Genomic DNA, 23,420 nt, shown 5'->3' on the forward strand with positions numbered 1-23,420 from the left:
CAAAGGGCTAAGCAGCTCCATGTCACCCTCCACGCCCTTTGCTTTGCATGCTGGGGCAGAGATGGGATGGGAATCCCACATTTGCTGCTGCTGCTGCACTTCTAATTCTATCCTGAGGCACCACCTCTGCAGTCTGATCTCCTGCCCACATGCAGGCCCCAAACAGACTTCACCCATATACTTTCCTCTGCATTAATCAAGCATTTAATTTTCAGTTTCTCTATTATACTTTTAACCTGTAATTGGATTTTGTCCAGGGAACATTAAGTCACACATTTTATTGTCTTCATGCAATTGCTATGCAATTTCATATTAATCACCAGCTTTCACCTTCAGCCTCACTGGGGTGTGTAGAACAAGCCAGCATTTATCGTTCACATTAGCAGCTTCTGTAACCTGATAAGAGTTAAGCAGTTGTGTAACACCACTGCAAGACAAAGCCACAATTTCCTCAAAATTAACCAGCCCTTTTCCTCCAGCGTTCTAATGTAACTCAATTCAGCCACAGTCCATTTAACCAAATGAAACCACAAGTAAGGAGGCTAGGTTCCTGGATGACAACGGTCAAACCAGTTACTGAAGGCTGGGCTTAGATAAGGGACATCCACTTCAGCAACGCAACAGTGGCCCGGGGGAGGCACCAGATGCCAGAGACCAAACACCATCCATGGGAGGGCAGCCTTCATGGCCTGCTTGTAAGCTCCCTAGAGAGCATGTGGCCAGCTGCTGGTGGACACCAAATGCTGAACTAGAATGGAGTCAGATCCAGCAGAGCTCTTCTGATGTTCTTGCTACTCGAGTTATATATAGATTGATAGAGCTAGTATGGACTAAGATCGGGGAGACCCAAGATAATATCCCCAGTCCGTCACAAAATTCACTGGGTGACTCTGGGCCAGTCACTTGTCTCTCAGCCTAACCTACCTCACAGGGTTATTGTGAGGATAAACATAACCATGCACCCCACTCTGGGCTCCTTGGAAGAAGAGCAGGTTATAAATGTTCAACAACCTCTGGAGAGAAATTGCTGACAACCTTGACTGGGAAATCGCCTTGTGGGGTTTTCTGTGGTCACTGGAGACTGGGCTGCTGCTGTCTCGGACTCCCCAGGTATTAAGGGCACAGAGTGCAATGCCACAGCATTGGCCCTCCCTTTATACCTGGGGAGTCAAAGAGACAGCAGTAGCTGCTTCAAGCTGGCTTGCAGGTGGGAAAGGCAGCAGTCTGCAACACTCCCACTTCCCCAGCCCCCGCATATTTAACTCAAAAGGCCTGTTCACTCGGGCCTTTTAAATTCTGAAGTCTTTTAGATTGTTTTGTATTGTATATTTTCTTTCCCTCCCCCCCCCTTTTACTTTTATGATTTAATGTGTTGTGTGTTTTTATCTCATGTTTTAATGTTGTGTTGTAAGCCGTCCAGAGAACAATTTGTTATGGGGCAGCTAACAAATAAAGATTATTAATAATAATGTAAATAAATACCAGAGCAGTGCCCAGGAGCCACTTCTCAAAGGAAGCTGACAATAATGCACAACAGTAGAACATGGACATCACACATACACTTATCCAAAGATCCCATACACCAAGGGAGCAGTGGTCCCTCTAATTTTTTTCATCTCTGTGTGGAATGAGTTTTGTTCTGGGCGGCAGTATCAAGACAGTGTGTGTGCACGTACATTCAGAGTGGGGCCTTCCTGATTCAATCTAGCGGGATCTAAATTAACTGAGCAGACATTCAAAAACTTGTGAGCGCGCGCACATGCGTACGCCTTAGAGTGAACAGTGCAAGGGTGTACAATCAATCCTCCCAAACACAGATTGCCTTCTTCTGTACTCTTTCAAGTTATTGAATTATGCAAACGCTTACGGGCATCAGGTGACCCCCAAAACAAAGCAGAAGAATACTGATCACCAAGTGCGATCACTGACAATTCTCATTTAATGGTGAATCCTGCTAATGTGGTAGAGAATCCAGGCATGTTTTCTAATTGCACAGTAATGGGTACTTGTGGACAGTTAACTGTCCAGGGACATGCTTAGAATTGCAGCACAGAGAACCTGGACACTCTTTCCTTTAGGCCAGTGCCCACAGCACAGCTCCTAAACTGCAACACTCAGATCTCCACTAAACCAAACTCTCCACCCTGAAACTTCCACAGTCTCATACCAAGTGTGAGGTAAGATTAGGCTGAGAGAGCCTAGGAATCCACATTTCCTTGTCCATAGCCAATAAGTTATCCTTGAAGCCACACTGCAACAGGACAAACATCTGACCCCCCTCCAAAAAAACCAAACACAAGGAACTAGAATAGAACAGAGCAGTAGAGATATGCATGAGTCAGTTTGGCAACCCCTTTTCCAGACCGACGGACTGGTCCGGAGGTCCAGCAGTGGAGGGTCACCCTTAAGGAGCAGGGAGGCTGCCCTTACCCACCCACCCCACTTTCCCCCGCTGGCACTCTCACCAAAATCGGTGGTGCGGGGCAACAGCATACCTCCTTGCCGCCCTGGTCAGTGTCAAAGCAGAAGTGCCCAACGTGCGCATGCACCAGGCACTTCCAGTTTGATGCTGACCAGGGTGGCAAGGAGATATGTTGCCGCTCCGCCCCAGAGATTTTGGCAAGAGCGCCAGCGGGGGAAACGTGGTGGGGGCAAGGGTAAAAGCACGCTCCCTGCTCCTTAAAAGGTAACACACACCCTGCCGAACTATGCACATCCCTACAGAAGAGCACCTCTTCCTTGTTTCTTCTTCCCAAATCAGGCTGTAATGCCAGGGAAGTGGAAATAAGTCCCTCCCACAAATCTCATGTGTCCTGATCTTCACTATTTTTCAAGTGGGACAAAAACCCACTCTGGCAAAAAACCTTCCATGTGAGAACCACTGACCAATGTGCTGACCCCCACACATTACTGCACTTTTCTCAGTGCTGGGAGGACTCTTTGAGAGAGACAGAGCCCTCTCTTAAGGGCTCTGTGGGGAAGGGCTACACTTCTCAACACATTGTGTATGCCTCCCAAGATGATGCACGAGCTCAGGAGGGCTCCGTTACCTTTAAAGAAGCACTCCCTCGCCTCAGATACTGGGCAAAACACAGAACTGCATGGTGGGGATGGTCATCTCCACACAGTACCAGGGGAGCTGTGCAGAGTATTTGGCTTCAACTGAAGCTTCACAGTGGGGGGAGCCGCACTTAGGCTTGATGGGGCTGCCACTGGCTCCAGGGCCTTATAAAGGAGAACACTGCAAATGGGGATCAACAAGGGCTCTCTCTGGGCCCTCAGCAACTTATCTTCAGAACATGAAGTGGGCTACAGAGGGAAGGGGTGGTTGGCTAAAACCACTCCTCTCCCATCACACACTCGGAATGTTTTTTGACACAACATTAGTCTGGATGTCACATCCAGAGTGGTTAATACCACAGAGTGGATCGTATCTCTTGTGGGCTCAGTAGCAGCTGGGCTTCATTTTGCTTTTGTTAAATTTTCCCTCAGTTGTTACTACACAGTAATATACTGTATTTTTGATTGCTTTTGGATTGTACACAAGCAGTTTATAACTTTCATGAACAGCAGGCTAGCCTTGCGACACGACATACCTCTAGGAGGGGTTGGCACACATGAAATCTGAATATGTTTCATTATAGCTCCAATCATCTTGATAAACTCTTGCCTGAACTAGAAGCAATTGCTAGTGAGTGATGAGATAAAAGACCTCAGCTCCATTTTCGTATATTCTTAAGGATCTCTAGAGGAAATAGGCCAGCCTTCCCCACCCACCCCCACCCCAAGTCTTACCTCACCATGACTGTCTGATTAAAGCTTCAAACCAGGACAGGAGTCTTAATTCAAAACATCCTCCCAAACAGCATGAGCCACGTGACCTGAAGAACCTGGCACAAACAAGCTACAGAGGACCCAGACCTGTGGTTATGCATAAAGCTACCCAACTCTCAATTATATTACCACAGTGCCAGTAATGTTGACTAGTGACTGGCTCTATGCCCAAGTAATGAGTTCAATGCTGTTTTTATCGATGGAAGTCAACAGAAGGCTGAAAAGAGAAAGCTAAGGATGAGAAGCAACATCCTGCGGAAAGCCAAGTTAGCAGGCAGATCGTACTTAGGCTTGTAATAAGAGTACAACAAGCCCTGTCATGGTCTACTCACACGGCTCTAATAACAAGCATTACACCACGACGCACTCCATACCTCACTTCTGCCAGATAGCCCTCAACAGCATCCATTTCCTCATCCATTTGAACATTTTCCAGCTCATTAAAAAGGTAGTTTTGTCCAGTCATACAAACTGCTAAGCTAGAGAGCTGAAAAGATAAAATAGCCTAGAAATCCGCTACATAGCATGCCTACTACTTTCTACGGGCACAGCGTTATGCCAGGGGCACGGCAAGCCTCCCTCCAGGACATGGGTAAACTTCGCTTCGCTCCCACAGCTGGTATGCCTGCACAGTGATGGGGCCAAGGGTCAAAGTAACCATCAGCGCAACAGAGGCAGATTAAGCAAGTGAAGCAAACGTCCTCTTTCCTAACCAGCAGGACTCCAGGGAAGATCAACTGTCTACTACAGTGATTTTTTCCCTAGGTAACAAGACAACTGCAATCTGTGACCAAGGTCAGTGGAGCTTAAGTTGGTATAAATTTGCAAGTATTACTTATACAATGCCTACAATTACTTCACCAATTAGTAAATTAAAAATCACTTTAGTAAATTCCAGTTAGAACAATAAAGGAAAGAAATAGCCTGAATTAGCCTGAAAACAGCAAGTAGAACAAGAGCTCAAAGCAAGAGCTGTCTAACAGAGCGAGACAGGACTGGAACTGGGGATTGAGTGACAGCTACCTAACCCAGCTACTAGCCTGCCTGAAATTTGATTGGTCCTGTATCTGAGCATGCAGAGGCTGATAAATCCATCACGTTGAGGATGACCAACCTATACCATAGAGACCAATATAATGCTACTTCCCAGCTTCCTTTCAGAGTATTACGCTGGGAGAGAGTGCACAATTGGGACTAGAAGTGTGTCCACATTCAAAGCCAAAAGAATGATCTCAGTGAAATAAAGTACATCAGAGCAGCCCTGCTGGATCAGGTCCAAGACGGTCTCTCTAGTCCAGTCTCCGGTTTCACAGAATGGCCCACCAGATGCCTCTGAGAAGCCCACAGGCAAGAGGTGAGGACATGCCCTCTCTCCTGCTGTTGCTCCCCTGCAAGTGGTATTGAGAGGTATCCTGCCTTTGAGGCTGGAGGTAGCCCACAGCCACCAGACTAGGAGCCATTGATAGACCTGTCCTCCATGAATTTGTCTAAGCCCCCTTTAAAGACATCCAAGCTAGTGGCCATCACCACATTACATGGCAGAGAATTCCATAGATTAATAGAAAAAGTACTTCCTTTTGACTGTCCTAAATTTCTTGGCAATCAAGTTTCATGGCACTACCCCTGTTTCTAGTGTTGTGAGAGAGGGGGGAAAGTTTTTCTGTCTACTCTCTCTACTCCATGAATAATTTTATACACCTCTAACATATCTCCCTGTAGTTGCCCCATTTCCAAACTAACAAGCATGTAGCAAAGAGCCCCTGGTGGCGCAGTGGTAAAACTGCCGCCCTGTAACCAGAAGGTTACAAGTTCGATCCTGACCAGGGGCTCAAGGTTGACTCAGCCTTCCATCCTTCCGAGGTCGGTAAAATGAGTACCCAGAATGTTGGGGGCAATATGCTAAATCATTGTAAACCGCTTAGAGAGCTTCGGCTATAGAGCGGTATATAAATGTAAGTGCTATTGCTATTGCTAAGTGCTATTATCCCTAGCATGGAAGTTGCCTTTTGCGCAACTCCTGCACACTGAGTTGACACTTTCAATGAGCTTTATTTTCAACCCCAAGATCACTCTCCTGGTCAGTCACTGACAGCTCTCAGAACCCATTCATGTATATTTGAAGTTGGGGGAGGGGGTTGCCCAAATATGTATCATTTTACACTTGCCAACATTGAACCGCATTTGCCATTTTGTCGCCCACTCACCCAGTTTGGAGAGATCCTTTTGGAGCTCCTCACAATCCGTTGTGGATTTCACTACCCTAAATCACTTTGTGTCATCTGTAAATTTGGCCACTTTATTTTATTGTTAAATTTATATACCACCTTTCATTAAAACAATCCCAAGGTGATTTGCAGCAAAATTTAAAAACAAGATTATAAAAAATGACAACAGTTAAAATATTAAGCTAAAAATATAAGACAAATCTGATTTAAAAATTTAAAACAAAAGTATAAAAACAATACAAAATGCAAAGAGCAGCAGCAGAGACAATCATATAAAACCCTGAGTAAAAAGCCAAGATTTAACATGCTTTCTGAAAGCTGTAATGGAGACTGAGGAGTGGATACCCACCGGGAGAGCATTCCAGAGTCTGGGGGCAGCAACAGAGAAGGCCCTGTCCCGTGTGCACAACAACCGAGCCTCCTTCATTGTCAGCACCTGGAGCAGAGCCCCCTCAGATGACCTCGTCAAGCGGGTAGTAACCCTTGGAAGCAGGCGGTCCCTCAGATATCCAGAGTCCAAACCGTTAAGGGCTTTAAAGTCAACACCAGCACCTTGAATTGGACTCAGAAACAAACTGGTAGCCGGGGCAGCTCTTTCAAAATGGGTGTGATGTGCTCCCACCAGGCAGCTCCAGATAAAACCCTAGCTGCCGCATTTTGCACTAGCTGCAGTTTCTGGATTTTCTTCAAGGGCAACCCCACGTAGAGCACATTACAGTAATCCAGCCATGATGTGACTAAGGCAAGGGTAACCATGGCCAGATCTGCCCTCTTGAGAAAGGGACACAGCTGGTGCACTAGCTGAAGCCGTGCAAAGGCACCTCTGGCCATCACCTCCACCTGAGCTTCCAAAAGCAGAGCCGGGTCCAGTAATACCCCCAAGCTGCGTACTTGCTCCTTCAAGGGGAGTGCAAACCCATCCAGAACCAGTAAAATCTCCTTATCCCAACTGGCTCTCCTACTGACGAACATTACCTCCATCTTGTCTGGATTCAATTTCAGTTTATTAGCCCACATCCAACCCATCACGGCCTCCAGCCCGCGATTCAGGACATCCACTGCCTCCCTAGGATCAGGTGACAAGGAGAGATAGAGCTGAGTGTCATCTGCATATTGCTGACAACTCAGTCCAAGTCCCCATATGACCTCTCCCAGCAGTTTCATGTAGATGTTAAAAAGCATGGGGGACAAGACTGAACCCTGCGAGACCCCACAGGTCAATGGCCACAGAGCCGAGCAGTAGTCCTCCAGCACCACCTTCTTGACCCTCCCCCCAAGAAAGGACCGGAACCACCGCAACGCAGTGCCTCCGATTCCCATACTTGAGAGGCTGCCCAGAAGGATACCATGGTCAATGGTATCAAAAGCCTCCAAGAGGTCCAGCAGAACCAACAGGGACACACTCCCCCTGTCTAGTTCCCAGTGCAGATCATCCACTAGAGCAACCAAGGCAGTTTCAGTCCCATATCCAGGGCGGAAGCCAGATCTAAAAGGGTCCAGATAATCTGTATCATCCAAGACCCTTTGCAGCCGGGATGCCATCACACGCTATATCACCTTGCCCCAAAATGGCAGGTTAGAGACTGGTCTATAATTGTCCGGGTTTGAGGGATCAAGGGAGGGCTTTTAAAATAATGGTCTCACCATCGCCTCCTTGAGGCACGATGGCATTCTGCCCTCCCTTTATGAGGCATTAATAATCACCTCCAATCATCTACCTGTCCCCTTCCTGGCAGCTTTTATTAGCCATGAGGGGCAAGAGCACACGATGTCACCTGCACACTGCCCAGGATCTTGTCCACATCCTTAGGCTGCACCAACTGAAAAGAATCCAACACAATAGGACCAGATGGTACCAGAGGCACGTCTGCCGGAACTGCCAAAACTCTGGAGTCTAAATCGGCACGGATGTGAGTGACTTTATCCGCAAAGTTACACACAAACTGATCACAGCGGGCTGTAGATGATTCCTCCCCCATTACCTGGGAGGATGTGTGTAGCAATGTCTTTGCTACATGGAACAGCTCCACTGGTCTGCACTGAGCAGATGCAATGGAGGGGGAGAAAAAGCATTTCTTCGCCATCCCCACCACCATGGAGTAGTCCCTAAAATGGGCTCTAGCCTGTGTTCAATCGGATTCGGCACGACTCTTCCTCCAGCATCGTTCCAGCCATCGCGCGAGTTGTTTCATCGCCCTAAGCTCCGAGGAAAACCAAGGAGCCGATCGGGCTCCACCTAGCCGGAGAGGGCGTTTAGGAGCAACCATGGCAACAGCCCGGGCCGTCTTTCCATTCCAGAGATCAACCAGGGCCTCAACAGGGTCACCAGCATTGGACACTGGAAACTGTTCGAGGGCCTTCTGGAATCCAAGCGGATCCATAAGCCTACGGGAACAGACCATTCTAATCGGTCCACCACCCCTGCAGGGGGCAGACGGAGCAGTCAAACTAAACCCCACCAGATGATGATCTGTCCATGACAAGGGAGTTATCTCAAACTCCCCCACCTCCAGATCATTTATTCCCTGGTCAGCAAAAACCAGATCCAGAGTATGTCCTGCCATGTGGGTAGGGCCCGATATCAACTGAGATCGGCCCACGGTTGCCATGGAGGCCATGAAATTCTGAGCTGCACCTACTAGGGGGGCCTCAGTGTGGCCATTGAAATCCCCCAAAACAATAAGCTTGGGGGAACCCAAGGCCACCTCCGAGACCACCCCCGCCAGCTCAGGAAGGGAGACGGAAGTGCAGCGGGGTGGTCGGTACACCAGCAGAATCCCCAGCCTATCTCGGAGGTACACCCTCAAGGACAAACACTCAAAATTCTGAGATTGCCTGACTGGGCACCTGGAAATGGGAAACGTCTCTTGATGACTGCAACGCAGCCTCCCTGACCCTCCAGGCGGGGCTGCTGCATGATCAGGAAACCTGGAGGACAGAGCTGATAGAGACCAACCCCGCCCAGCTCATCCAACCAGGTCTCCGTCACACATACCAGGTCAGCATGCTCATCCACAATCAAATCGTGGATGAGAGATGTTTTAGCGTTGACTGACCTGGCATTCAGCAGCAGCAGCCTAATCCTCAAGGGAGTGTTCTCAGAGCTCCCAGGGGTCAGAGGGTTGGGAGAAGAGCTGGGAAAAGGAACAGGCCTCAATTGTCTGGACCCTTTCCCCCTGTAACAGCCTTCCCATCTCCCACCGCCATATCTCCCTCTGCCCACTACCAGTGATATTGCTGCCCCCACTCCATCCCCACTTTTCTGCTCTCTCAGACACATCCTCTCAGTCTGACCAACCACAGCTCCTCTGTTTGATAAAAATGAGGCCCAGGACTCATGCTCTCATGCTGGCTTCTTGATGGAAACGAGGAAGGTCTTCTGGACCCCAGGCAGCTCGCCCCACGGCTGAGAGCCACAAGGACGAGAGCCCTTGTACTCGTGCCAAGAGGCTCACGTCCTTGGGCCAGCCTGCCCTACATAGTAGCAGCAGCAACAGCAGGCCCCAGAGATTACACACACCTGGAGAGAGAGGTGGAGCAGTGGCAAAAAAACCAGCACTTCGCTGCTTACCACAACTTCCAGATCATTTATGAACAAGTTAAAGAGTACTGAACTCAGTACAGATCCCTAGGGATGCAAAGAACTCATTCAGCTTCTCTGCAATCTCCCTATCCTCCTTAATAACCCCTTTCATGCCCTCATCATCCAAGCGTCCAACCGCATCCCTGCCAGATTGTCTGCTTCTGATATACAGTGGTCCCTCTACTTACGAAATTAATCCGTTCCGAATGCACATTTGTAAGTCGAAAAATTCGTAAGTCGAAAAGCGGTTTCCCATAGGAATGCATTGGGAACGGATTAATGCGTTCCGGAGCCTAGAAAAAAGACCCAGACCCCCAGTAAGGCTTGCAAACTGCACAGGAACATTTCTTTTCAAGAATAAACAGGCAGTAAACAGGCAGGCAAGTCAAGGAAACCGCATGTAAAATTTGTAAGTCGAGGAAACCCCATCTAAAAATTTGTAAGTCGAGGAAACCCCATCTAAAAATTTGTAAGTCGAAAAAACCGCATCTAAAACCGGATCTAAAACTGCCGTTTGTAACTCGAAAAATACTTATGTCGAGTAGTTTGTAAGTCGAGGGACCACTGTATTTAAAGAAGTGTTTGTTATTCCCCTTGACACTTCTAGCTATATGCTCCTCAACTCTCCTTTTTCCATTCCTTATTTGTATCCTTGCATTTCCTTTGCCAGAGTTTATGTTCCTTTCTGTTCTCTTCATTTGGTCAGGACTTCCATTTTCTGAAGGAAGTCTTCTTCCCTTTTATAGCTTCCTTGACTCTACTGATTAGCCACGCAGGTGTCCTCCTGAACTAGGAGGTACCTTTCCTCCTTTTCCAACTGAACTTCTATTATTGTGGTTTTAAAGAAGTTTCATGTTTTCTGATCTGACCTTCCTAACTTTCCCTTTCAGCTTCCTTTTTACCAGTCCCTTATTTTTGAGTTTTTCCTCTTCTGAAGTCCAACACATCTATGCTGGACTTCCTTGGAAATGCTCCACTCACATATAAGCTGAATTGGATCACACTATGAACACTGTTCCCCAATGGTTCTACAACTCTGACATCTCGCACCAGGTTCTGGGCACCATTCAGTTATTAAGTCCAAGGTCACCTTCTCTCTGGTTGGTTCCACAACTATCTGTTCCAAGACACAGAAATTCTTAGTATGGACCAAAGAATTAACTCCTAGGTTTTATTTGGAAGCTAAGAACACAAGATAGATCCCATTTCTTCCATCCACAGTATTCCTTATCTTGTTAGAGACTTTTAAAAAAAGCACCCACCCAATTCACACATTTCAAATTACCTAGTAATACTAGGAACAGATAGGTCTACCTGTTCTAGTATTACTAGAACAGGTAGGCTTACAGGAAACTAGTATTTAATTTCATGTCAGCGGCACTACTCTGGGAAGTGCAGACTAACGGTAAGGAATCTAGAGTCTTCAGTAGGTTCAGAAGTGGGTCTAGTAGTGGAAAGATGAACAAATGTGACCTGCCCTCAGAGAGGCCACCACAGTTATTATACGTTGGTCTTCAACTGACAGCTGCTTATCCTATTGATCATCCCTTAAAGCTCCCTTCCAGCCAGCCAAGCAATTTGTGTGTCCTATACATTTCCTAGGGCCAAGAATAATCACAAGGAATGATTCTTGTGTTGCCAAACTGCAGCTATTTACAATTCAATCTACTCTCATAGCATCAGAGTTCACTGTCAAGAGAGAAACACAAGGTGAGATGCTAATTGTCAGTCTGAAGTTTTCCCCTGACCATCAGTGGGAGCTGGAATATAATTAAATACTATCCATGCACACAATTGAAGATATTAGTGTTGTGTTGCATAGTATGAATATTCCCTCACCCCACCTATAATGCCTAAAGGAAGAAGAAAAAATTCCAACTGCTCATTGTACCAGAAATTCCCCCTCCCCACTCCATCTAGTTAAAGACACCATTTGTGAAGCAGAGTGTTCAAAGAAATGCACCCTAACATCTCTCCCCTCAAGGATCCACGACTGATACTGGCAGTTCTTTTTTTTTTTTTTTTTAAATCTCTCAAGTCTGGGTCAAACTGCCCAAGTTCCTTTGGACATTAGCATTCATCTCCAAAGGATGTCAGATGCAACAGAATGCCATTGGAGGAGATTCGAGAGCTGGTCTTAGAGTAGCAAGCATGAATTGTTCCCCTTGCTAATCAGGGTCTGCCTTGGTTTGTATTTGGTTGGGAGACTACATGTGAGCACTATAATATATTCCCCTGAGGGGGTGGGGCCGCAGTTTGGTGGCAGAACATCTTCTTCCATGCAGGAGGTCCCAGGTTCACGCCCTGGTATCTCCAAGAAGGGCTGGGAAAGACTCCTGCCTGAAACCTTGAAGAGCAATTGTCAGTCATTGTAGACAATACTGAGCTAGATGGACTAAGGGTCTGCCTCAGTATAAGGCAGCTTCTATGCGATTAGCTACCCAAGTGGTTAGACAGACGCTGTCTATTTGCAATCAACTGCAATCTCCTTCTAATGTGGCATGCTCCTGGTGAACAATATTTCTCCATAGCAGGCCATAAGGCTAATATTTAATTTTAAAAGGTTAGACAGCTCAGGCCCTGGCCATTTATTTTGTTAACCTAGGAGCCAGACAACTGACCCTTGCCAAAATTACCAGACTTAGTGGTGGATACTGTGGAACTAGAAGACAAGCAGAGCTGCCTTGGGAAAATCGGGATTTCATTAAAATCCCGATTAAAATCCCAATACTCTGCCTCCGAATCTCTTAGTCCAGGCAGCATTGCTAAATTTCTAGGCATCACAGCTCTCTGGCACCTTGGATTTGCCAAGCCCCGAGACAGCCCTTTACCACCACAGAAGTGTGTTATAATTTACTACATTTGCTTCCTTTCTATGTTTCCGAGCAGTCACTGCAAAGTTTGAAATTCTGTGCAACATATTTCTCCTGATTTAAGCCTATGATAGACAGGATGCTGACCTGATTTACAAATTTCCAATACATTACTTTCTAGGAATAGCTTATGTGGTCCAGTATAAAAACCACACATGACGACACACGTTTTTATTTATTTATTTAACATATTTGACATAATGAGCCCCTGGTGGCGCAGTGGTAAAACTGCCGCCCTGTAACCAGAAGGTTACAAGTTCGATCCTGACCAGGGGCTCAAGGTTGACTCAGCCTTCCATCCTTCCGAGGTCGGTAAAATGAGTACCCAGAATGTTGGGGGCAATATGCTAAATCATTGTAAACCGCTTAGAGAGCTCCGGCTATAAAGCGGTATATAAATGTAAGTGCTATTGCTATTGCTATTTCTATACCACCTAAAACTCACGTCTCTGGCCGTTTTTCAATTAATCAAGCTCCACAAATACGCAACTGTTGATCTTTTCAAACTTTACAGTAACAGTTCTAAGAAACTGGAAGGTCAAGTTTTGGAACATTATAGTGGGCAAGACCTTATACAAATAGTGATATGTCAGACCTAAAACAAAACATGTGCAAAGACATTAAAGAGATGGCAAAAACAGCAAATGTCCTTATCAGCTCTGTATTTCTGTGACTTTGTCAAGGATTTAATGTCAACAAGGAAGTATTTTTACATTTTTATTGGCTAGCTCCTATAGGCTTTGTATGCATCCATGGATATGAACATAAATTGCTCATGTATGCCATCCAGAATGCCTACTTGTGTGGACAGCATGAAATTTCTCACCCCTAAATCCTCAGCATATTAGTCTGAAGTAAGCTTCGTGAAATCAACAGAACTCACTTTCAAGCAAACAAGTTTAGGACTGTGCTAAAAAAATTATTGTCCCAAACTGTTCAGCAGTGCACAAGTATCATACCACAGATGAACGCTGACAGCATTTTTCCTATTTGAAAATTGCATTATACAATTTCTTTTAAAAGCTGTCATAAGATAGAAGACATGTTAACATTTGAGACTGAGCAACACTCACTATTCAGATTGCATTTTCATGCTCTTTTCCATGTCACCCTCAGGGAGGAAGCCAAAATACTTTGCATTCTCCTAGCTACCCATAGAAGATCACATTGCGATAGCACTGCAAGCTGTGTATGTTGCTTGTTTTGCAAAAATACCTTGAATAAAGTGTTTTGACCTTCCTTGTCTAACGCCATCTGCATATCAGAAAGACCTCAACAGAAAGTTCTCTAGACGATGGATTGACTTTTTGCTGTGCATCTAGGCAGCAAGCAGTGCACTATGAAGTTGAAAAGCTAGCTTTAGTTCCAGTCATCGAATACACTTTCCTCCAACTTCCTTACACTTTGCTGTTAATAACCATAAACTTTAATGAAGCCAAAAACAAGTCCTATCCATCCCTTCACTGCAACAAAATTGAGCGAGAGAACACACACTGTCTGGACCTTGCAGTACAAACCCCTTGAAGGGAAACAAAAATATTTCTTTGGTTTTTAAAGAGATCCTTGATGAAGGATTGTGTCATGCAGCTGAGAAGACCAATACACTGAATGAAGTCACTATGACTCAACAAGAGGAAGTTTCAGCTGAACATTCCTGAGCAGTGTCATCACCAATCCAGTCCAAAGTCCCTACTGGAAGCCCATCCCAAAGTTGGAAGACAGAAAGAAAAAATCCAGCTCACAGAATGTCACAGCACAGCATTCCTCCCTCTACTCCACAGGACACAGATTAAGACAGTGACCTGTATTTCTCTTGATATCATTGTTTCTACCATCATGTGTTACGTTGGGGGTGCTAACTGGAAATATCTTCCCCCAATGGAATAAGGGGCCTTTATGTGCAGTCCTTCCCCGTCAGCAGGCATAAATTGAATTCACAGGCCTCCTTGCGGAGAACACAGAGGCATTCTTCTTTTACTTGGGTCACGGAAAACCTGCAAAAGTGTGTTGGGACGGGCAATGGTGATGAAGGCTCCCCATTCAGAAGTGGGTGGGAAACAGAAGCATCATGAGGCACCTCCGTGCACAGAACACTCTACTCAAGGCATGGGGCCTCTCCTTAGCGGATGAAAGAAAAGTCCATCTTATCCAGAAAAAACAAGCCTCTCCTGTGTTTCAGGAAACAGTAACACATTCATAAATGATTTGGGGGGGAAACCAAACAGGCCATATTATGAATAAGGTAAACTGGTTTATGTATTAGACAAAAAAACCTCAATATAAGGAATGCAAGAGTTCGCAAGTATGAGAAAGGGCTTCCCCATACAAATTAAGGAAGGCCTGTGTAGCAGCAGCTATTTGGAACTTCAAATGCTCTGTGACATTTTTGGTTTTTTGCTTAGCTGGAGTTTTTCTAAGTTACTTTCATTGCTGGGGTTGCTGCTGGGAAGTGTAAGCCTAGTTTGGAGGAACTACAGAACAATACTTTGTTGTATGCCCTGAACAGCTTGGAATGGTTAGCTCACAGACCATTCTAGTTATAGATGATATAGTTTGATCAATAATATTGTACAGTTTAGAAGTCAGACATTTACAGGACCCTGAGGCTTCGATTACTAATAATGATATAGTGATGTACTTTCCTATGTCTCTTAAGCAGGCATGTTTTGCCCAGCATGGTGTAGTGGTTAGAGTGCTGGACTAGGACCGGGGAGACCATCCCCATTCAGCCATGAAACTAGCTGGGTGACTCTGGGCCAGTCACTTCGCTCTCAGCCTAACCTACTTCACAGGGTTGTTGTGAAAGAGAAACTCAAGTATGTAGTACACCGCTCTGGGCTCCTTGGAGGAAGAGCGGGATATAAATGTAGTAGTAGTAGTAGTAGTAATAATAATAATAATAATAATAATAATAATAAAGTTTGTTTTAATTTGTTGTAGGACTTTTCTTTTACTTGGGGGGGGGTCACCAATCCACTGAGAAATGCCAAGAGACTATGGCTTAAGAGTCTCTACAGTTCCAACATCAATTCCATGGACTGAGGAGAATTGATATCTCTTTAATACATCAGGAACGTAAGAGACTTGTTGCATTTGTGGTCCTTTGAGAAAAGCTGATCTGCAGCCTCCACATACGAGCATCTTAAATGTAAAGTTGTGCCATGTGGGTTTCTTTGGTAGAATACAGGAGGGATCTACCATTACCATCTCCCGCACAGTACTTAGCTCAGTGAAAAAACTTCTCTCAGTACTCTACAGACTTTAAGGAAACATCTTCAGACAGTTCTCAGAACAGCTGCTGATCAGCACTGACTTCTTTGTCTATCTTTTTGTTGTATGAAGCTTTTATTATTATTATTAGTCGAATGCGAGAGAAAGAAAGCCAGCATGGTGTAGTGGTTAGAGTGCTGGACTAGGACCGGGGAGACCTGAGTTCAAATCCCCATTCAGCCATGATACTAGCTGGGTGACTCTGGGCCAGTCACTTCTCTCTCAGCCTAGCCTACTTCACAGGGTTGTTGTGAAAGAGAAACTCAAGTATGTAGTACACCGCTCTGGGCTCCTTGGAGGAAGAGCGGGAGATAAATGTAAAATTAATAATAATTAATAATAATAATGCAGGAGTTCTGAAAATTGGGTTCTTAAGTGTTCTTGGACCATAACTCTCATAATCTGGGATCCAAATGTGAATGGACAATGTGACATCTATTTATTTTTCTATATAAACCACTTTGAGAACATTTATTGAAAAGCAATATAAATATTTATTTGTTTTATCATGTTTGGATACACCTGAATGCCAACATCATTCAATAAAGGAGATTTATCAAAGCAGTTCACATAGCATAGGAATGGTTTGCTTCTGCAGAATGGCTCATCATCTAAAAAGAGACTCAAGAGAGACCAGCAACAGCCACTGAGAGAGACACATTGGGTTGAATAAGGACTGTTGCTCTTTCCCTGCCAAATAACAAGAACCCCAACTTTTAAATGATACCTCTTTACCCAGTTGGGAAGCATAGTCAGATATGCCTCTGCTCTTCCAAACAACTGTAAGGACATACAGCTAAGCAACTTTTGTTTTTACTTTTTCTCCACTAACCATGCCAAATAAGGGTTGTTCCATACACAGATATTCCTCTGTATTAAGAATCACTGTAGTACAGAAACTGGAATGACATTAATCTGTGTTTCCTATAGTTAAGCAAGTCTTGGTTTAGTCATGGAGATCAATGGATGGCCTTAGTCACAATCTCTTATCCTCACAGGCTAGCTGTTAGGCTGAAATGATGCTCTAAGTTTTTTAGGGGAAGAACAAGAGAAGGGGACAAGGGGACACAACACTGACTACATTGAGAGGAGAGCTGGTCTTGTGGTAGCAAGCATGACTTGTCCCCTTAGCTAAGCAGGGTCCACCCTGGTTGCATATGAATGGGAGACTTGATGTGGGAGCACTGTAAGATATTCCCCTCCAGGGGTGGAGCCGCTCTGGGGAGAGCAGGAGGTTGCAGGTTCCCTCCCTGGCATCTCCAATATAGGACAAGATTTTTATTAATTTTCTATAGGACAAGATTTTTTAATTGAACCAACAAACTACCAAAGCATACAGTACGTTGCCAATATAGGGCTGAGAGAGATTCCTGCCTGCAACATAGGTGAAGCCGCTGCCAGTCTGTGAAGACAATACTGAGCTAGATAGATCAATGGTCTGACTCAGTATATGGCAGCTTCCTATGTTCCTATGAAGGGTAATCTCATGAATACCTATTTCCTGAAGGAGGCATCCCTTCTTCATGTAAACCTCCCCAATAACCTGTACAATACAGTCTCCTAATCTCTTACTGAACTGCAATCCGTACAACAACCCTGAAAGATTGACCAGCACAATCATCCCAACAATGCAAGCAGGAAGCTGAGGAATTGTTACTTGCCTAAAGCCACGTACCAAGCCTATGGGAAAGGCAAGATCTAAACACTATTACCACTTGTGTCCGAACAACACACACTTACCAATTCAACACCACTTCAGGTATTCAAAGCATTTCATGTACACTACTACAGCAGTAAAGCAACTGAGCAGTCCAGGAAAAAAGAAACCAATAAGTCCTTGGTTCAAACCCCACCTCTATGGCAAACCTGAGCCATTTTTGGGAGAGTGGTATATAAATCAAATAAAGTAAATAATAAACTTGCCAGGTTGCCTTAGGCAGGCCACTCTCACCCAGCCACCCCAGCCCCAAGCCCTCTACAATATAGGGATAACCATCCTTACCACAACCAACAGAAGGGACAGCAGATTTATTTATTTTATTTATTTAAAGGTATGTATACCCCGCCCCTCCGGGTCACTACTGCTCGGGGCGGCTTACAACAATCAAATGCTCAAGATCACCACACCAATGCTAAGAGTGCTCAGCATCACAATCCTCACAACAACCTGGTAAGGAAGATCGGTATTCCTCTCTCGGGCACGCCTTGCAAGGGTGCAAGAATCAGACAACGACAAGCCCCGTCCCACGCCAGGGGGGCGCCTCGGAACGCGCGCAAGGCGGGGCGAGACTCGAACTCGGGACCTGCCCTGCTCTGCTCCGTCGTGCTGGGAGGCTCCCGGGCAGCCCCTGGACTCCACCAGCCCCCAAGAGCCCCGATCCTCCGGCAGGCAGGCGGGCGGGGCGGGGCTTGAAATCCCCGAGAAGCGACAGGGCGCCCCGTCCCCGAGGAGACTTCGGAAGACTTCCCCTCCCAGCAAGGAAGCACAGCGCGCATGCGCACCCCCTGGCGGAGAGAGGCGCGTCGTCGTCGCCCCCCCCCCATACCCCCTCTTCTCCCTGCTTGGCTCACCCCGGCGAAGGCCGCTTCTTCGCCCGGACGGCGCAGGCGACTTTCGATGCTGCTGCTGCTGCTGCTACTGTTCCTTCTGACGCTCCTCTCCGCTAAGAGTGCCGCCCAGTCACGGCCGCCACCACCGCCAGAACAAGCCGCCAGCCACCTCCCGAACCACCTCGGCAACGGGGTGACGCCATCTTGTCTGCCTGTCCCACACACCCCTCTCCCCCGACGGCGGAGCGCCTGCGTCACGACGCCGGTCACGCGACCCGGAAGGAGGGGACAGGAGAGGCGGCGACGGCTGCGCAGAAGACCAAGGGGCCCAGTCCCGAGGCTGGTTCAACGAGACTTCCGGTGCAGATCCGGGCGGCTCTCGCCCTGCCCCAGTAGTGATCTCCTGCATAGCTTGACCTATTCTTTGCAATTTTCCTGGACTGCGCCCTGAGGGGGTTCGAATAGAAACCTGATATGTGTGGCTGTTGACATGTCTCTTTAGAGCATAGACATGCAAAAAGACTAAGCGGGTTTAGAAAAGAACAGGGGGAGGGAAGGACGCCAGACCCGGCGAGGCGGGTTGGGTCCCCCTCATTCCGAGAGGAGGTGCGCAGTAGGTCTAGTACCTTTGTTTCCCTGGGCTAAATAAATTCAGAGCGCTGTTAAATGCAGAGGCTTGCATGGAAGTTTGCACCTCTGTCCACAGCATGCTTATTTGCGGGTTGTCGCTCACTGGCTGAGCAAGAAGGTGCCGTTGTTTAAAGGTAAAGTGTGCCGTGGAGTCGTTGTCGACTTCTGGCGCCCACAGAGCCCTGTGGTTGTCTTTGGTAGGATACAAGAGGGATTTGCCATTGTCTCCTCCCACACAATATGAGATTATGCCTTTCAGCATCTTCCTAGATCGCTGCTGCCCGATATAGGTGTTTCCCTTGTTTAACAGGACCAATATTGTCAGAGTGTAACCAGCTGGGCTCTTTGATGCTTATTCGTCTGAAGTCATTCCCACTGATTTCTGTGAGACAGAGTAACTCCTATGGAGCAAATCTGCAGTCCAAAAACATCTGACGACCCAGGTTTGAGAACCCCCTGATAGAACAGAAAAGATATAGCTCAGGAATACGTTTAGTGCAAAACAAAGCTGTCTATCGAACATAAAACTAGGTGGAGTCGTAGGCTCAACGGAGCAACCTGGCAGAGAGACGGAAACTGAAGGAAACCACCACGGAACACTCCTAGGGCTGCTGTTTCCCGAGATGCCCTACAGGGGGCTCTGTAACAAACTAACAACAACCCCCCCTACGCGCGCTTTGACCAATCCGCGCCTGGGGCAGGACTGGTGGTTGACGCCATCGTGGGGCGTTTCCTCTCGGCCTCATCCGGTTGCCTAGCAACATCCAGAAGGCGAGGGCCTCCCGGAAGAGCCTTCAGTCGCTTGGCAACCGCGCGCGGCTGTGGCGCAGACGCTGACGTGCCGGAGGCCGGTCCCGGCCGAAAGGAGCTGCCGTAAAGCGCAGCACGCCGTAAAGCTCCCCCTTTCCTGTTGGTTGTGGTTGCCGCCGCCGCTCGGCGCAAAAATGCCGTGAGCGGCGCTCAGTCGCTGGGACGGCCAGAGCGCGCGCGAGCGAGAGGGCGCCCCGGCTCCGTCCCATGCTCCGTCGGCGTCGGTGGTGGTGGAGGCGGCGTCGGCGGGCGGCCCTCTTCTTCCCCTCCCCCTTCATGCGGGGCCCGGGCCGGGGCCGCGCCGGAGACGCCCTCGCCCGCTATGGCCCGAAAGACAGTTAGCAGGAAGAGGAGGGCGGCCGGAGCCCCCGCGGCGGGGGGGCCCGGAGGAGAGCAGGTACGGGGTCGGGGGGAGCGGGGCGGCGGCCGGCCGGGACCCCATCCCCAGAGCGGCCGCCGCTGGCCGCGGGCCGGGAAAGGGGGCGGGCGGGGGGCTTCAGCTTCTGCCCCGGTGCCTGCTGGATCCGTCGGCGGCGGCTCCCCCGAAAGCGGCCCCAGAGGCGGGCCGGCAGCAGAAGCCGCGGGAGGCCCTGCGCGCCAGCCCCGTCTCGCTCCCCACGGCCGCCAGATGCTGCTGCTGCTCGGGCTGCCCTGGGCCCCCCGGCCTTGGTCGGTCTGTCGCCCAGCGCCCTGGCAGGCAGCGGTGGGCTGGCGGCCTCTGAACCCGGGGGCTCTGCCTGGCAGTTCCCCGCGCACTGGGGTCTTCCCCGCGCACTGGGGTCGGCTTCGGAGCGGGGCGACCAGGGCGCGGGGTGGGGTGGGGGCTCCCCGGAGGACACTCCCTCCTCCTCGGCCCACCCCCCTCGCAGCGAGCGGCTCTTGGTCCCGGGGGGGGGGCGTGTCCGGACCCTGCAACCGATTCGGCCGGGCGCGGGGGCTGCTGTTCGCACTCGGGTTCTCCGCTCGTGGCGCCCAACCGCGCCGGAGTCCCGATGATGCTGCGGGCCGGGTGTAAACGGAAGGGCAGGAGGCGGGGCAGCCGGGCCTTTCGCGGGAAAGGGCAGGTCGGTGTTGAGCCCTGCAGCCGGGAGGCGGGCGGGGGCGCGTTCACACACACACACAGGATGACCGCCCCCCCCCTGCGGTGAGCGGGTCTGGTTCCCCATCGTGGTCTCCTTGAAGCTTGTTTCCCCCCTACCGGCAGGTGAGGACTCTGCCGCTTCAGGTTGCAGATGGGAGCTTAGAGGGATGAGAGCTCCTGCATGAAGCATCCCTGTAAAAAAAAGAAGCCGTGTGTCCCAGAGAAGGCTAGGCAGGGCTCTCTTCCCTGACCTGCCAGATTTCGGAGTTTAAAATGCTGTGTGGAAGATCATCTACTCACCTGAGCGCCCCACCTGCAAGCTGAAATGGTGCAGCCCCAGTTAACCATCTTTGAGAGAACCAAATCCCAACGTGTAGCCAGGGCCTGGTCCCTGGATGTTTCTTAAAACAAGGGAGTGATGATGCTTCATTATTTCCTCTTGTATCCAAAGGGCTCAGGCCATGTCAAACTCGACTCTTGTCTTGTTTCCTTCTCGGCATCTCACAGCACTGCTGAGAAATAACAACGCCCCACTTGCATCGCAAGTGGGCTTTGTCATTGAGCCCTTGCCTCCAAAGCTCAGATCGAGCACACTCACTCTTGTTTTGCAGGCTGAGTGAACTAGTTCTAGCCTCCTAATAGAGGGTAAAATTCCCTTCAGTTTCAAGTTTTCCCCTCTCTTAGCTCACAGAGACTTTCAACAACTCAAAAGTAGTTAAAATGCTCAGACCGCTCACTAATTTGATATAACTAAATAATCCTCCTGTTTCTAAATTGGGAGATTGTGTCTTGGCTCAGGGTCAGAAACAAAACAAACTGTTCTGCTTTCTACAAGTGCTCTCAACAGTTCTGGTTGCTGCATCTTGAAATAGATATTGTAAAGCTGGAAAAGATGCAGAAGAGGGCACCTTCCTTACAAGGTAGCACTATAACATTTGGGGCTTTTGAATTAAGAAAATAGGTGACTAAGCAGGGGACACGACTGAGACTTGGTTCCTGCAGTGCAAAGTATGGAATTTGCTGCTGTAAGATGTGATGATGCCCAGTAGTTTAAATGACTTTATAAGAGAATTAGGCAAATTGATTGATGGAGGACAAGTCTATCCAGTTAGCCATTGCAGAGGAAATGGATGCTGGACAAGATAGGCCTTTGGTCTGATCCAGCAGGGCTTTACTTACATGTAAAGTGATGCACATTGGGTCGAAAACCCCCAACTTCAAGTATATGCTGATGGGATCCGAGCTGTCGGTGACTGACCAGGAGAGGGATCTTGGGGTTGTAGTGGACAGCTCTTTGAAAGTGTCGACTCAATGTGCAGCAGCTGTGAAAAAGGCAAGTTCCATGCTAGGGATCATTAGAAAGGGGATTGAAAATAAAACGGCTAACATTATAATGCCATTATAATGCCCTTATAAATTTTAAAAATATGAATTTAAAATTTTGATTTTTTGATATTTTTTTAAATCATTGATTTTTATCCACCCTGATGACAACTCCAGCATTTCTTTCTTGCAGGAGGTCATTCATTACAATGGGGCATGCCAGAGTGGTAATGTGTCCAATTCCATGCTAGGGATCATTAGGAAGGGGATTGAAAATAAAACGGCTAATATGCCCTTATACAAAACTATGGCGCGACCACACTTGGAGTACTGCATACAATTCTGGTCACCACATCTTAAAAAGGACATTGTTGAACTGGAGAAGGTACAGAAGAGGGCAACCAAGTTGATCAGGGGCCTAGAGCACCTTTCTTATGAGGCAAGACTACAAGACCTGGGGCTTTTTAGTTTAGAAAAAAGACAACTGCGGGGAGACATGATAGAGGTCTATAAAACCATGCATGGTGTGGAGAAAGTGGAGAGAAATAAATTCTTTTCCCTCTCACACAACACTAGAACCAGGGGTCACTCCATGAAACTGATTGCCAGGAGGTCTAGGACCAACAAACGGAAGTACTTTTTCACACAACGCGTGATCCACTTGTGGAACTCTCTGCCACAGGATGTGGTGACAGCCAACAACCTGGATGGCTTTAAGGGTGGTTTGGATGACATCATGGAGGAGAGGTCTATCAATGGCTACTAGTCGGAGGGCTGTGGGCCACCTCCAGCCTCAAAGGCAGGATGCATCTGAGTACCAGTTGCAGGGGAGTAATGTCAGGTGAGAGGGCATGCCCTCAACTCCTGTCTGTGGCTTCCAGCGGCATCTGGTGGGCCACTGTGTGAAACAGGATGCTGGACTAGATGGGCCTTGGGCCTGATCCAGCAGGGCTGTTCTTATGTTCTTACATTGTTATAAAGTCAGTGTTATGTCATGGGAAATGTGACTTCTGAAGTATTGTTGAAGGCAAATTCATCGCAGATTGCAATACCATCTGTTATTAAATGATTATTGAATCGTATTTGTATAGTTTTTGCCTATTCTGTGGAGCTCAGTTTTTAAAATCCCCTCTTGAAGGCTCACCTAATAAATTCTGATGAGGAACTAAAAGATTCCTGAACATTAGTAAGAAAACCTTACCAGGTGAAAAAGAGTCTTCCATCCATCAGATGTGTGGGGA

The 23,420-nt window shown here is 47.8% G+C and overlaps 2 protein-coding genes across 6 annotated transcripts in view; one reads left to right on the forward strand and one right to left on the reverse strand.

Moving 5' to 3' along the window:
- The window catches only part of UBAP1 (ubiquitin associated protein 1), a 55,066-nt gene extending 36,458 nt beyond the window's left edge, over positions 1–18,608 (reverse strand). Inside the window, exon 1 of one of the 2 annotated variants that reach the window (XM_053299783.1) lies at positions 18,357–18,608. The gene's annotated coding sequence lies outside the window, so the exon portion shown is untranslated. Of the gene's footprint in view, positions 1–17,952; positions 18,224–18,356 lie in introns of those variants that run through there. The other variant, XM_053299784.1, reaches the window with a different exon arrangement.
- Positions 18,609–19,747: 1,139 nt separating this feature from the next.
- DCAF12 (DDB1 and CUL4 associated factor 12) overlaps positions 19,748–23,420 on the forward strand; it is a 45,598-nt gene continuing 41,925 nt past the window's right edge. For 2 of the 4 annotated variants that reach the window (XM_053299786.1, XM_053299788.1), the window contains exon 1: positions 19,748–20,172. In XM_053299786.1, the coding sequence (XP_053155761.1) occupies positions 20,098–20,172 (75 nt within the window). In that variant the 5' untranslated portion in view covers positions 19,748–20,097. Of the gene's footprint in view, positions 20,173–20,698; positions 20,840–23,420 lie in introns of those variants that run through there. The other 2 variants (XM_053299787.1, XM_053299789.1) reach the window with 2 other exon arrangements.

This window comes from Hemicordylus capensis, chromosome 2 (assembly GCF_027244095.1).
Source record: "Hemicordylus capensis ecotype Gifberg chromosome 2, rHemCap1.1.pri, whole genome shotgun sequence".
In the NCBI taxonomy this organism is placed as follows: domain Eukaryota; kingdom Metazoa; phylum Chordata; class Lepidosauria; order Squamata; family Cordylidae; genus Hemicordylus; species Hemicordylus capensis.